The sequence below is a fragment of the Tursiops truncatus genome, chromosome 11, assembly GCF_011762595.2.
Source record: "Tursiops truncatus isolate mTurTru1 chromosome 11, mTurTru1.mat.Y, whole genome shotgun sequence".
Lineage (NCBI taxonomy): Eukaryota > Metazoa > Chordata > Mammalia > Artiodactyla > Delphinidae > Tursiops > Tursiops truncatus.
In genome coordinates this window covers 40027022-40043855 of record NC_047044.1, presented here as the reverse complement: position 1 = coordinate 40043855, position 16834 = coordinate 40027022, and the positions used below count along the sequence as shown (strand labels likewise).

The 16834-nt window shown below is 37.1% G+C and overlaps 1 protein-coding gene across 6 annotated transcripts in view; it reads left to right on the top strand.

Annotated features, from left to right (window-relative positions):
- Window positions 1-3241, top strand: part of NAV3 (neuron navigator 3) — an 839545-nt gene extending 836304 nt beyond the window's left edge. For 4 of the 6 annotated variants that reach the window (XM_033866303.2, XM_073788381.1, XM_073788382.1 and 1 more), the window contains one exon: window positions 461-3240. In XM_033866303.2, coding sequence (XP_033722194.1) covers window positions 461-580 — 120 coding nt within the window. In that variant the 3' untranslated portion in view covers window positions 581-3240. Of the gene's footprint in view, window positions 1-460 lie in introns of all 6 variants that reach the window. The other 2 variants (XM_073788380.1, XM_073788379.1) reach the window with 2 other exon arrangements.
- Window positions 3242-16834: the final 13593 nt, after the last annotated feature.

Here is a 16834-nt window from a genome sequence, read left to right as displayed (position 1 = left end):
CATTCCACTCCATCCCCACCTCCTCTCCAGGGACTGTGTCCAGGAGCCCGTGTGTGCATCCGCCTGTAGGAACATTCAGGACTTTCAGTTGTCATTCAGTGCTTTCTGCTTCTCGCAGCCAAAGAGCTGGGCAGCTTGGTGTACTCTCCAGCCACGAGCCCAGATGTCCAGCTGTGATACAGTTTCCTTTCCCCTCTCCCTGCTGGAGCTGTATTCATTTACAACTGCAAATAAAAGACTTATGCGGAGGCCCTATTTTGTCCTTATGGTTTGCTGTTGTAGTCACGTTTGGGAGAAACCGTGTAGGAGCCAGGGGCAGCTAGTAAAAATCTACAATTTTTTTCCGTTTCCCTTGGAGGGGATGAGATGGGTCGTCGTGTGGCTCGGGGCCGTGTGTTTTCTGGGACTGGCTTCCTCCGTGCATCATTGCCTCCATCGATGTCTCCTTTTCTTTCTTCAGATGAACATGCTAATGAAACTCCAAGAAGCAGCCAATTACTCGGGCACACAAAGCTGCGACAGTGATAGCACCAGCCACCATGAAGACGTTCTGGATTCGTCTCTTGAATCTACCCTCTAGAGGGTGAAAAAAGTTAGTGGAAAAGACTATGCTTTAGAAAAAGAAAAAAAGGTTAAAAAGTAAGGTATTTTCACTAAACCACTGACAATATGAAAGCACCCTGTCCAGGGCCCTGATCCAGGGCCGTGGTCTCCGAGGAGGCAGTAGAACTAAGTTTGAACCGCCAAGATGCTAAATTGACACAGAAGTGTAACTTGCTTTCCTTTCTAGGCATTTTTATATCCGTGGAGTGATGTAAGGCTCCATTACTCAACTGGAAAGGACCCTAATGACAGGGCAACTGAATAGATTGCACATGGGATAGCCAAACTGGACTTTCTGTTTTTCCTCTTTAAAAGTTTACAATGCAGACCTTTTTTTGTTGTTGTTCCTTCCTTTGGTTTCCTCTGAGGGGCTGTTCTCCCCAAGCAGGGTCCATTCTTCTGATCCGTCCAAGCTCCTTTGTGCCACATGGTGCTGGTCACGGAGCCCCAGTAGTGTTTGTGTTGTGCGCTCACCCCATTCCTAAATGAAGAGGCCAGGCCTCCGCAAGCACAAATGGAATTGTGCAACCGCCAGGGGAAACACTGCTGTGACAAGCTGGAGAAGTGCCAGTGTCATTCAACTGCCATGATCACAGGATGTGCTCCACCCACTTTTTAGTGTCTGAGTCACGGGTTTGATAAGGTTGTTTTTACCACCGTGGTCTTTTTAAACCACCTGCCCACTCCCTTAGAAAGAGTTTTATACCAATTATTAGTCAACACTGATAAAAGGCTTTTTTAGGGCTTTATTTGTTTGAGCCTTGTCAGTGAAAAGAAGCAACATTTCCTATGGTGCTGTCTCACTGCCTTAAAACCAATTTCTACAACAGTTTAACAGTTGGTTTAAATCCTAAACCATGGGTGATTTCCACTGTCTTTTCATTTACACCACCGGTTAACGCAGTAGCCTCATCTCTCTCTATTTTTGTGTTTGTTTTTGAAGAAATGGATAGGAGAAAGATCCGTATTTTTACCTTGTGAATAGATTGCTTTGCCTATCCTCCAAAATACTCAAGTAAACCCAGAAACCCTCTTTGACTGTCACTTAAAAGCGAAGCCATGTGGCTAAATTTCATCCAGCTCTAGGGGAAAGAGTTTCAGAAGGCGGGAGATTGTGATTTCTTATCCAGCAGAGCTGGAAGCACTAGATGCAGCATGAGCACAACGATTCCGCTTTTCTCCCCTATTGTTTTTTTTTTTTTTAATTATTATGAGTTTTGAACATGTTGTTTTGATGGATATTGTTGTACATGAGAAATTCAGCATTCGAGAACACTGATGCAGTGAAGTCACTGTGGATGAGGAAGCGTTTATACTGTAAAAGGACGTTAGATTTGCACAGTCTACTGGGTAGGTATTGTAAATAATCATTTTAAAAACTTGCACAAATCGAAATAAACACACAAAAAAAATTGTATTTTATCCTGTGGGTGTTAAGAGATGTTTCACTTGCTGAGATTTCCTGTACTTTGCAAATACAGAATGCAAACCCTCAACACTGTTATTACCTGGTGTGTTTGTCCTGTATTTACAGTTGTGATGACCATGCAGGAGCTATCAGTGCTAGAGTGAGCATGCTTCAAAACTGTCCATGAAGCCAATCCATTTTCGGAAAAGTAAAAATGTCTGAAAGTGCATCTGTCGTGACAGGCTTTCAAGAGAGTGCATGAAAACTGATGGGAGTGATTGGAGGAGTTCCCACCACACACAGGGGACAGGTTTGAAATTTATCAACCCAAGGGCTAGGCCATGGTGTAGACTTGTCCCATGCATGTGAAAATGTGCTACTTTCAGGACGTGCAATTGGTGCTACTCTCTGTGACCACCCACGGGTCAGTTGCTATAGAACAATAACAACACGAGACATCTGCGCAGTTGTCAGAATGTCACTCAGTCCATAGGTCCTCCACGGTGCTATTGCCCTAAGGGAAATCGGAACTGAATTTATGCACATAGAATGGTCACCCTGACTTTGAAGCCTCTAACGTGGATCACATCTGTGGTGAAGCATCAATATATGTAGCTGGATGAGTGACTAGTGGCCCTTGTATAATATGTGATCTAAGAAAATTGCTAATCTTTCCCTGCCGTTTTGAGAAACACAGTCCAAACACGGTCATAAACAAATTCCTGCAATACATCCCAGTAGGTCCGCCTAGTTTACAACTTAAACTAGTTTGTGAAACATTTGTCTGTATACATTTTATATTTTGTACATTTTTGATGTAACATATCATGTAAATAGAAACAGTGAAATAAATCATCTGAAAAGTTTTGTAGTCTTTGTAAAGCCCCGACAACAAGTACTTGGTGTCAGTGGACATAACTGGGTGATGTATTTTCTATTGGTTGATTGTTCCTCTAGCTTGTAAACCAGCTTGCATATATTTTTTTGCAAATGTGCACCCTGTATCTGTCTAAATTATTACTTTGCCATTAAAGTGGAATTATTTATTGACAACAAGGTGTGGCGTCTATATATGGAGAAAATTGAATAATTATGCACCGGAAGTATCAAGCTTTAAAATGTTGCTTGTACTATTAATATGCCATAAGTAGGGATGTATGTGAATTTTTATTTTTCATTCCTTGTAGAAAGGACCTCATAGCTTTTAAGTAAGGAAATAAATTGAAGGCACTAGGTATATCTTTTTAAATGAAAAGTATTTATTCAGTGACTATTTTTAGAAAACTCTGACTAAATGGTTATAAAATAAGCATTAATATAAAATAAAATGTTGATATTCACTTAATTATTTGTTTTTATTCCATTAAGTCTTTTTTTTAAGCTTTTAGCTCTAAAGATGCTTTTAACATAAAATAATTTTTCTGGTGGTGCTTTATTTTTAATAGAGATTATAAAAAGAAACAGAATCCCCTTTAAAATGAGAATTTTTTCAAAGCACCTCAGTCTCCAACCCCAGTAATTGGAATGTTTATTTGGGTACTCTAAGTAAGGTTTTAATTCTAAAAACAGGATATTTAGAATAGTTATTGAGCAAAAAAATATATATTAGTTAAAATGGGTCTAGTATCCATAATGGATTAAAATTTAGGAGATTGGGAAATTTCCACAATTCATCTTATCCAGATAAACACTGAATTAATGCAAAACTGGAACATAATTCTGACACATGCAACATCAGGCTGCATAAGTGTGAATCCCAACACTGTCATTCTTCTCTGTGTGACCTTGGCCAATTTACTCACCCTCTTTATGCCTAGTTTCCTCACTTATCAAATGATCAGAATAATACCCATTTCTCACAGATTACTGTGTTGTTCAGGGGTCAACAGTATTTAAAAAAAAATTTTTTAAGAGTGCATCTTTTAACCAAGTTTTCTCATTTATAACATAGGGGTAGTAATATTACCTACCTCATAGAGCTGTTGGTAGCAGTGAGTTTAGATCTGTAAGGCACTTAAAACAATGCCTGGCACTCAGGAAACTGAATAAATGCCTGCTGCTGTATTAACGCTGCCATTATAATCAATTAATAATGTCAGTAGTGTAACAAATACTCTCAAGATTCAATCTGTAAATGTATTCATGGTAATATTAAAGTCTTATGAAAAGTACATCTTTCATCCAGTTTCCTAATCTGTAAAATGGGATAGTTACAGTATCTACTCATAAGATTGCTTTGAAGATGAAATATTTTATTTATTTATTTTAGATATTTTCTATTTTTTTATTTTTACTTTTTAATTTTGTTAGAATATAGTTGAGTTACAATGTTGTATTAGTTTCATGTATACAGCAAAGTGATTCTGTTATACATATATTCATTCTTTTACAGATTCTTTACCCATATAGGTTATTACAGAATACTGAATAGAGTTCCCTGTGCTATACAGTAAGTCCTTGTTGGTTATCTATTTTATATATAGTAGTGTGAGTATGTTAATCCCAAGCCCCTAATTTATCGCCCCCCCCCCACATTTCCCCATTGGTAACTATAAGTTTGTTCTGAAATCTGTGAGTCTTTTTCTGTTTTGTAAATAAGTTCATTTATATCTTTTTAAATTAGATTCCACATATGAGTGATGTCATATGATATTTGTCTTTCTCTGACTTACTTCACTTAATATGATAATCTCTAGGTCTATCCATGTTGCTGCAAATGGCATTATTTCATTCTTTGTTATGGCTGAGTAATATTCCATTGTATATATGTACCACATCTTCTTTATCCATTCCACTGTCAATGGACATTTAGGTTGCTTCCATGCCTTGGCTACTGTAAATAGTGCTGCAATGAACGTTGGAGTGCATGATGGGTCTTCTCCAGATGTATACCCAGGAGTGGGATTGCTGGATCATACGGTAGTTCTATTTTTAATTTTTAAGGAACCTCTACTGTCCTCCATAGTGATTGTACCAATCTACATTCCCACCAGCACTGGAGGAGGGTTCTGTTTTCTCCACACCCTCTACAGCATTTATTGTGTGTAGACTTTTTGATGATGGCCATTCTGACTGGTGTGAGGTGATACCACATTGTACTTTTGATTTACATTTCTCTGATAATTAGTGATGTTGATCATCTTTTCATGTGGTTTTTAGGAAGATGGAATATTTTAAAATACATAAAGCACTCAGAAAAGTCCGTCACATCTTAAGTGCTATATGTTGGCTATTATTATTACTCAACAAATGTTTATATTATACACCTAATATGTGCCAAGCAACTTTCTTAGGCCTCAGAATCACTGAGACTCAGGTCACAAACCTAAGTGACTTACAGTTAGTACAATTGGGTTTCTGCTTCTTATTTTGATGAGTACCTAAGCTCTCTACTAGAGAATGACCAATGAGAAATCCAATGAATAGTGGCCAAAAGATATTCAGACACTAGTAGAATCAACAATACGAATGGATTGTGTTTAAATTTGGAGAAATTCAAATACCTTTATTTCAGACGTTTGGACTTTAATGTTAAAAAAAAACAAATCACAGTATTTTTATAAGAAATAGGCCACCTTAAAAATTGTCTAAATCTATATCTTTGATCAGCTAAGACGTTTAAAAAGCTTCAACAGTGTTTTGCTTGGCGGGCGGGGGTGGGGGAACCGACTGATAGGTAAAATATTGCATTACTGAATTCAATATTAATTTTTAGTTCAGTGGAGATGATTTGGATAAGTAATCATTGGAGGCTGTCTTCTCCACATGAAATATACATTATCTCTTAGTTACTCAGGAGTTCATCAGCAAGAAAACAATTTATAGAAATTAAACATAGCGCTTTCTGAACTAGAATCTTATTAGAGAAAAATGAAAGTTCTCAAGTTGTTTTCCATAAAATTGTAAAAAAACTTATAAACATTTTATTTATCACTGGAATTTTTATAGTTTGCCTGAATATTCTAGACTAGCATGGTACAGTTGAAGCTGATGAACAACTGAGTAAATAATTTTTACAGTGATTACATGTTAACATGAAAATACTTTCAGTATATTGGATTATATTAACTGCAGTATTAAAATTAATTCACCTGATTATTTTTCCTTTTTTAATGTGGCTACTACAAATTCTACAATTAAATATGACGTTCATATTTGTGTCTCACTTCATATTTCTATTCCTGTTGGATAACACTACTATAGAAAGATTGATCTTTATAAAACGTAAATGTGATCACCTACCTCCCTCACCTCTTTTGCATTTTGTTTTTAGGAATAAGGTTCAAACTTCAAAGGACAATTCTTTGCTCAGTCTGGATTTTGCTTATCCCTTGACTTCCTTTTTCACCATGTCCCCTGCCACCATTTTGGTCTGTTCTCTACATTAGCCTAATTGTAGAACCTAGAAGTAATTGTTGAAACATTAACAACAACTTTCCAGACAATTTAGCTATGAGCATGCCTCAACATTTTCGTTTAATCTTGATGTATGGAAAAAACTTCTGGCATGCCAATTTAAAGGTTTCTCTCTTAGTAGAGAGACATTTATAGAAAATGTAGATTAGACCAAAAAAAAAACCTATTTAAAGATTCCCAGCCTTTTTTTTTTTTTCTTTACGCGGGCATCTCACTGTTGTGGCCTCTCCCATTGCGGAGCACAGGCTCCAGACGCGCTGGCTCAGTGGCCCTGGCTCACGGGCCCAGCCACTCCATGGCATGTGGGATCTTCCCGGACCGGGGCACGAACCCGTGCCCCCTGCGTCGGAAGGCAGACTCTCAACCACTGCACCACCAGGGAAGCCCCAGATTCCCAGCCTTTTGACTGTCAGGTGGATGGGTGAGTAGATGGTTTCCAAAATCAAATATTAATCCTATAAGTAATTAGGCAATTATTGAAAATTACTAAACATTTATCAATGTTCTAATTTATTCAAAGAAGATTACTAGTTTTATCAAGCAATAACATTTTGTCCCAGACCAGGTTTAGAACAATATTTCTTTTAGTGTAATTTACTTCCCTTTACCCCAAGGCCCTTAAACATTCTCAAATACCATTACCTTAGACAAACCCTCTGATCCCACAGACTAGGTCAAAAATCTGAGTTATTTGCTTTTCTAGATCCACATATATATACTGTGAGTCACTTATCATGTTCGATTTCAGGGCCTAGAATATAGTGCACTCTCAATAAACACGTATTGAATAAAAATATTTCTGAACATGGAGACAGCAACTGAACTTTATGGTAAACAAAAGCAGTAAATTTGAGAAGAACCACTTTACAGGTAGAACTCCCTGGAAAGCCAGATCAATAATTAGAATACTGTTTAATGACCACAGAAGGAGGAGGATACCTGAGGATTTGTGTCATCCAGTACAAAATATTGCCTCACGCTTGGGCTTTTTTTTTTCCCTTTAGATGTAATGTACTACATACCATCCACAAGTTTTCTTTTTTCTTTCTGCTTTTCAAGTCCTTTGAAGACGTCTTATTGTATATAGCACAATTTAAATGTGTGGGCTTTTTAGGGGAAGAGATAAAATACATCAAGAGGTTGGAAATGTAATGCTAGAGCCCAGAAGACAGGTGGGGACTGGGAAGGTCAAAATAAGAATCCTTAGCATAAAAATGAGAAGTGATGTGAATTTCACTTTGGGATGTTTCCCCACAAGAAAGATCTTGACTGAGAGGGCAGACAACAGAAACAAGAAGAGATACAGTCCTGCAGCATGTGGAACAAAAACCACATTCACATAAAGATAGGCAAGATGAAAAGGCACAGAGCTCTGTACCAGATGAAGGAACAAGATAAAACCCCAGAAAAACAACTAAATGAAGTGGAGATAGGCAACCTTCCAGAAAAATAATTCAGAATAATGATAGTGAAGATGATCCAGGACCTTGGAGAAAGAATGGAGGCAAAGATCGAGAAGATGCAAGAAATGTTTAACAAAGACCTAGAAGAATTAAAGAACAAACAAACAGAGATGAACAATGTAATAACTGAAATGAAAAATACACTAGAAGGAATGAATAGCAGAATAACTGAGGCAGAAGAACCGATAAGTGACCTGGGAGACAGAATGGTGGAATTCACTGCTGCAGAACAGAATAAAGAAAAAAGAATGAAAAGAAATGAAGACAGCCTAAGAGACCTCTGGGACAACATTAACTGCAACAACATTTGCATTATAGGGGTCCCAGAAGGAGAAGAGAGAGAGAAATGACCCGAAAAAATATTTGAAGAGATTATAGTGGAAAATTTCCCTAACATGGGAAAGGAAATAGCCACCCAAGTCCAGGAAGCGCAGTGAGTCCCATACAGGATAAACCCAAGGAGAAACACGCTGAGACACATATGTGTCACATGGCAAAAATTAAAGGCAAAGAAAAATTATTGAGAGCAGCAAGAGGAAAATGACAAATAACATACAAGGGAATTCCCATAAGGTTAACAGCTGATTTCTCAGCAGAAACTCTACAAGCCAGAAGGGAGTGGCATGATATACTTAAAGTGATGAAAGGGAAGAACCTACAACCAAGATTACTCTACCTGGCAAGGATCTCATACAGATTCAATGGAGGAATCAAAAGCTTTACAGACAAGCAAAAGCTAAGAGAATTCAGCACCACCAAACCAGCTCTACAACAAATGCTAAAGGAACTTCTCTAAGTGGGAAACACAAGAGAAAAAAAGGACCTACAAAACGCAAAACAATTAAGAAAGTGGTCATAGGAACATACATATCGATAATTACCTTAAACATGAATGGATTAAATGCTCCAACCAAAAGACACAGGATTCCTGAATGGATACAAAAACAAGACCCATATATGTGCTGTCTACAAGAGACCCACTTCAGACCTACGGACACATACAGACTGAAAATGAGGGGATGGAAAAAGATTTTCCGTGCAAATGGAAACCAAAAGAAAGCTGGAGTAGCAATACTCATATCAGGTAAAATAGACTTTAAAATAAAGAATGTCACAAGAGACAAGGAAGGACACTACATAATGATCAACAGATCAATCCAAGGAGAAGATATAACAATTATATATGCACCCAGATAGGAGCACCTCAGTACATAAGGCAACTGCTAACAGCTCTAAAAGAGGAAATTGACAGTAACACAATAATAGTGGGGGACTTTAACACCTCACTTACACCAATGGACAAATCATCCAAAATGAAAATAAATAGGGAAACAGAAGCTTTAAATGATACAATAGACCAGATAGATTTAATTGATATTTATAGGATATTCCACCCAAAAACAGCAGATTACACTTTCCTCTCAAGTGCGCACAGAACATTCTCCAGGATAGATCACATCTTGGGTCACAAATCAAGGCTCAGTAAATTTAAGAAAATTGAAATCATATCAAGCATCTTTTCTGACCACAATGCTATGAGATTAGAAATCAATTACATGGAAAAAAAAAAACACATTCAGGCTAAACAATACATTACTAAATAATGAAGAGATCACTGAAGAAATCAAAGAAGAAATCAAAAAATACCTAGAGACAAATGACAATGAAAACACGACAATCCAAAACCTATGGGATGCAGCAAAAGCAGTTCTAAGAGGGAAGTTTATAGCTATACAAGCCTCGCTCAAGAAACAAGAAAAACCTCAAATAAACAATCTAACCCTACACCTAAAGGAACTGGAGAAAGAAGAACAAACAAAACCCAAAGTTAACAGAAGGAAAGAAATCATAAAGATCACAGCAGAAATAAATGAAATAGAAACAAAGAAAACAATAGCAAAGATCAATAAAACTCAAAGCTGGTTCTTTGAGAAGATAAACAAAATTGATAAACCACTAACCAGACTCATCAAGAAAAAGAGGGGGAGGACTCAAATCAATGAAATTAGAAATGAAAAAGGAGAAGTTACAACAGACACAGTAGAAATACAAAGCATCCTAAGAGACTACTACAAGCAACTCTATGCCAATAAACTAGACAACCTGGAAGAAATGGACAAATTCTTAGAGAGGTATAACCTTCCAAGACTGAACCAGGAAGAAATAGAAACTATGAACAGCCCAATCACAAGTAATGAAATTGAAACTGTGATTAAAAATCTTCCAACAAACAAAAAGTCCAGGACCAGATGTCTTCACAGGTCAATTCTATCAAACATTTAGGGAAGAACTAACACCCATCCTTCTCAAACTCTTCCAAAAAATTGCAGAGGAAGGAACACTCCCAAACTCATTCTATGAAGCCACCATCACCCTGATACCAAAACCAGACAAAGATACTACCAAAAAAGAAGATTACATACCAATATCACTGATGAATATAGATGCAAAAATCCTCAACAAAATACTAGCAAACAGAATCCAACAACACATTAAATGGATCATACACCATGATCAAGTGGGATTTATCCCAGGGATGAAAGGATTCTTCAATATACGCAAATCAAACAATGTGATACACCATATTAACAAATTGAAGAATAAAAACCATATGATCATCTCAATAGATGCAGAGAAAGCTTTTGACAAAATTCAACACCCATTTATGATAAAAACTCTCCAGAAAGTGGGGATAGGGGAAACCTACCTCAACATAATAAAAGCCATATACGACAAACCCACAGCAAACATCATTCTCAATGGTGAAAACCAGAAAGCATTTACTCTAAGATCAGGAAGAAGACAAGGATGTTCACTCTCACCACTATTATTCAACATAGTTTTGGAAGTCCTAGCCATGGCAATCAGAGAAGAAAAAGAAATAAAAGTAATACAAATTGGAAAAGAAGAAGTAAAACTGTCACTGTTTGCAGATGACATGATACTATACATAGAGAACCCGAAAGATGCCACCAGAAAACTACTAGAGCTAATCAATTTGGTAGAATTTGGTAAAGTCGCAGTATACAAAATTAATGCACAGAAATCTCTTGCGTTCCTATACACTAATGATGGAAAATCTGAAAGAGAAATTAAGGAAACACTCCCATTTACCATTGCAACAAAAAGAATAAAATACCTAGGAATAAACCTACCTAGGGAGACAAAAGACCTGTATGCAGAAAACTGTAAGACACTGATGAAAGAAATTAAAGATGATACCAAGAGATGGAGAGATATACCATGTTCTTGGATTGGAAGAATCAATATTGTGAAAATGACTATACTACCCAAAGCAATCTACAGATTCAATGCAACCCCTATCAAATTACCAATGGCATTTTTTACAGAACTAGAATAAATCATCTTATAATTTGTATGGAGATACAAAAGACTCTGAATAGCCAAAGCAGTCTTGAGGGAAAAAAATGGAGCTGGAGGAATCAGACTCCCTGACTTCAGACTATACTACAAAGCTACAGTAATCAAGAAAATATGGTACTGGCATAAAAACAGCAACATAGATCAATGGAACAAGATAGAAAGCCCAGAGATAAACCCACGCACCTATGGTCAACTAATCTATGACAAAGGAGGCAAGGATATACAATGGAGAAAAGATAGTCTCTTCAATAAGTGATGCTGGGAAAACTGGACAGCTGCATGTAAAAGAATGAAATTAGAACACCCCCAACACCATACACAAAAATAAACTCAAAATGGATTAGAGACCTAAATGTAAGACCGGACACTATAAAACTCTTAGAGGAAAACATAGGAAGAACACTCTTTGACATAAATCACAGCAAGATCTTTTTTGATCCACCTCCTAGAGTAATGGAAATAAAAACAAAAGTAAACAAATGGGACCTAATGAAACTTCAAAGCTTTTGCACAGCAAAGGAAACCATAAACAAGACCAAAAGACAACCCTCAGAATGGGAGAAAATATTTGCAAATGAATCAACGGACAAAGGATTAATCTCCAAAATATATAATCAGCTCATGCAGCTCAATATGAAAGAAACAAACAACCCAATCCAAAAATGGGCAGAAGACCTAAATAGACATTTCTCCAAAGGAGACATACAGATGGCCAAGAAGCACATGAAAAGCTGCTCAGTATCACTAATTATTAGAGAAATGCAAATCAAAACTACAATGAGGTATCGCCTCACACTAGTTAGAATGGGCATCATCAGAAAATCTACAAACAACAAATGCTGGAGAAGATGTGGAGAAAAGGGAACCCTCTTGCACTATTGGTAGGAATGTAAATTGATACAGCCACTACGGAGAGCAGTATGGAGGTTCCTTAAAAAACTACAAATAGAACTACCATATGACCCAGCAATCCCACTACTGGGCATATACCCAGAGAAAACCATAATTCAAAAAGACACATGCACCCCAATGTTCATTGCAGCACTATTTACAGTAGCCAGGTCATGGAAGCCACCTAAATGCCCATTGACAGACAAATGGATAAAGAAGATGTGGTATATATATACAATGGAATATTACTCACCCATAAAAAGGAATGAAATTGAGTCATTTGTTGAGATGTGGATGGATCTAGAGACTGTCATACAGAGTGAAGTAAGTCAGAAAGAGAAAAACAAGTATTGTATATTAACGCATGTATGTGGAACCTAGAAAAATGGTACAGATGAACCAGTTTGCAGGGTAGAAGTTGAGACACAGATGTAGAGAACAAACGTATGGACACCAAGGGGGAAAAGCCGCCAGGGGCGTGGACATGGTGGTGTGCTGAATTGGGCGATTGGTATACACTGATGTGTATAAAATTGTGACTAATAAGAACCTGCTGTATAAAAAAATAAATTAAATTAAGAAATTAAAATAAAATAAATAAAAATAAAATAAAATAAAAAAAGAAAGATCTTGACCAAGTAGAGAAGACAGAAGAGAGCCTGAGAGATGTGGTGGACATCTTTATATTTCATTTGGCTTTTATCATTGGCATAATATATTTATGCCCAATTAATGTGACATTTCTAAAAGAGGGGTATAATGTAAGGAAAAAACCATTGAATTCAGAGTCAGAAAATCTGTGTCCTAGTCATGTTTTGTGATTTTTTTTCAGGAAGAATCAACTACTCTATTATCTGTGTTCACTAGATTTTATACTCTAAAGATTGTGACAGATAATGAAATGTACCCAGTGCAAATGGAGTCATTCTAAACATCATCTGTGATACAAATAATGTGTACCTATCAGTTCCCAGAGAACCATATTCCTGGGAAACAGTAGAAAGTCTAGAAGTCTAGTCATAGCCCAGCCAAGAACACTTGAGTGTTTATGAGTATCGTCGGTAATCGTGTTGAGTGTGATTTGGTCCTACCTTGGTGTCCTGAGTGGAGGTAGCTGAATATAAGTTGATTTTAGAGGGTGGTATTCAAGGTGTAGATTAGAAGCTGGACCAAATTCCCTATAGACACTTCGAATATGGTGGAATGATCGTTTGCCTAACATCAGTATTTTTTGAGGGTGAGCTGCCTAGCTCCCAGGAAAATGGCTTTCTTGGGAAGCTTCACATTCCCTAGTCCAGCCCTTTCATGGGTTACCGTGGGACGTAGGTACTGGGCAGGCTCTTTAGCCAGTTGGCAGGCTAGAGACTCAGACAGTGATGGAGCAGTGCTGCCCAGAAACCTGGTATGGATTGGATTTCTGAGGCCAAAAGCGAGCACAGTGAACAGCCAAAGTCAGGCTCATGGTGGCTGGAGATAAATCCTCCAATCTGGCCATTGCATAAAAGCTAGAGGCGAGTCTTTGCCAATATCAGTGGTTTCTCAGAGGAGGGAAATTCACCTGGACTCTGCTCACTTGTGAGGCTTCCTACTCTTTAAACTATTACAGCCCTTCCAGTATAAATATAATGGGAGCCGCCCATGCCATTTTACATTGTCCAGCAGCCTTATTACTAAAAGTAAAAATAAATAGGTAGAATTAATTATAATAATGTACATACTTTATTATCTTGACATATCAAAAATATTGTCATTTCAACATATAAAGAAGCTAAAATACTTTTTAATAAGACTTTTAATATTTTGCATTTTTCCCTTTTTTTTGTACCAAGCCTTTGAAATCCAGCATGTATTGTACACTTAGAGCACATCTCAATTTGGAGACTAAATTTTCAGAAGGACTTAATCTGTACTCAGGTTTCAACAATTTACAGTTAGAAAGATTCACATAGGTAAGCTGTTCCAAACATAGTTAACATGAATTGAGTATCGGTTTTAAATTTAAATTTTAGATAATTACCATTAAAGTTAAAAATTGAGTTCCTGAATTGCTACAGCCTGCAAGTGCTAAATCACCACAAGTGGACAGTAGCTGCTCCTGAACAAGACAGTCCAGCCCTAGCCTCACCCACAGCCAGCTTTCTCAGATCCCAGGTAGAACTTCTTCCAAGGTGCAAATGCCAACACGGAGCTTTAAGTTGAAACTTTTCCAGCGTATTCACAGACCCAGACTTGTTTTCCCTTCACATGCAGGTGCTGAGTTACAACAGTTGCTTGTAACTATTTCAGTGACCCACTGAGTGAAAAACCATGGAGTCCTTAATAAATGTGTCCACTTCTTGTCTGGACATCTCATTTCATATACATATAATATATACACATATATAATATATGTACATGTATATATAGTAATTATATAATTACTATATATAGTAATTATATAATTATATGTATATATGTCTTCATATCTTTACATATATATATCTCCATATATTTACATATGTCTTCTTAATCCCAGGACAAAAATTGTCTACTCATCCCACACTTGAATGAAAAAGGACCTCTCCTCAAAGAGAGACAAAAGTTCTTTTTCTGACAGGAAAGAATTCTCTTCTCTAGATTAAAAAAAAAAAAAAAGAGGTAGCATCCAAAGACATTTTAAATAGCAGAATGACTCCCAGAGCAAGATCAGAACTTCAATGCAAACCTGTCAGTAATATTAACATATATAAATATAAAAAGAATGTTTTTAAGATTGGAAGTAGGAGAATAAGAGAAATATCTACAAATACACTAAAAATGGACACGCATACTAAGTATGGGATAGAAGAAACAGATTAAAGCAGTGCTTTTTCTGATCTGGATAAAATATCCCTCAGGGCTAGCCACCTACTTTTTTTGCCTACATTCACTGTTTAACAAACAACACTAATTGTTTATCTTGCCTTCTAGAAACCCCCAAACCTATAAAGGTATTTCTCAAATGTAACATTTTTTTGCATTCTTTTCCTTATATATTAAAATTCAGTGAATATTTCTTTCCAAGATCTGAAACCTCATATTTCCTTGACTACACATGGTTGGTTGGTTGGTTTGCTTGTTTGTTTGTTTGTTTTTTAAGATCCGCTACTAGAAATTTAGTTCATCTGCAGAAGCCACAGGGCTGACTATAGAGAACACGCTGTAAGATGTCCCCTTGTGAAAGCAGCACAGTAATTAGCCTTATTAAAAAATAGTATACCCTTCAGCTGTTTGCTTTTTTCAGCATCAACCAGGAGTTTTATTAACTAGCTTAAGAGGAAGATGTCTGTTATACTGGGGCACACTCAGAAACTGGAAATGATTAATACCCCAAACACACATTAGGGTTTAAGTAAAATGAATGAATTATCCTAGCAAATAAAATTATACTTGGTACTAATGTTATCTTAACTGCAAACCTGAAAATAAAATTTCTATATGCCATTAGCACAAAACAATAGTGGAGGAAAGTTTTCGGGGGAGCCAGTTGGCGGGTGTAACTATGCGAGAGCAATTCCTGTGTTACTCCTTGCAGGACACCATGGACTTGCAGCATGCTCTGGAAATTTCCTTCTCACAGAATGATTTACAGAAGATATGCAGGACCTCCAGAGAACTAGAAACTAGATCATGTGCAAACAGAGGAAAACATTTTACCAGCCAGGCAAATATTGATACTGCCAGAAGCCGGCCTACAGTTATATTGTGACTATTAATTTCAAAGAAAGGTCAAGTTGCAGATTACGTCTCAACATTACTAAGGCAAAAACGGAATAGGAGTTTGAACATATCATAGGAAAATACTGTAAACAATTTTATTTATTTATTCATTCATTTTAAGCTGCGTTGGGTCTTTATCGCTGCTCGTGGGCTTTCTCTAGTTGCGGCGAGCGGGGGCTACTCTTCGTTGTGGTGCACGGGCCTCTCATTGTGGTGGCTTCTCTTGTTGCGGAGCACGGGCTCTAGGCACGCAGGCTTCAGTAGTTGTGGCACATGGGCTCTATAGTTGTGGCTCGTGGGCTCCAGAGCACAGGCTCAGTAGCTGTGGTGCATGGGCTTAGCTGCTCTGTGGCACATGGGATCTTCCGGACCAGGGCTTGAACCGGTGTCCCCTGCATTGGCAGGCGGATTCTTAACCACTGCACCACCAGGGAAGTCCCTGTAAACAATTTTAAATCATTACCATTTATTGGGAAATCAACCCATGTTAATTTGAAGAAAGAAATGATCTTGTGGCCAAACAGTTGTAACTTCTAGCATATTATAATGTTAACAATATCATAGAGATCTGTCTACAAGGTAGTGTAACCAATTTTTAGAAGATCTACAAAAATATCTATTAAGTAATTTTATATTACTCTTCATGTAGAACAAGGGACCTAAACTGAAGAAAAAGTGGAATCCCAGAATCAGCACTACTTTTCAATCAAAGGGAACAATTTAGTTAAATGGATGCCTTTTTAATATGTATGGGACACTAATTGGAAAATTCCAAAAGAAACAACAGTGATACTGTGATAGTTCTGTTTTATGTACACTTTAGCATTTCTAAACAGATATTAGGAATCATCTGTGGCCTCTAAAGGTAAGACATTTGTTTTATCCATTGACCATCCATTATCTTATGAGTGCATTGAGTATACAAATGGCT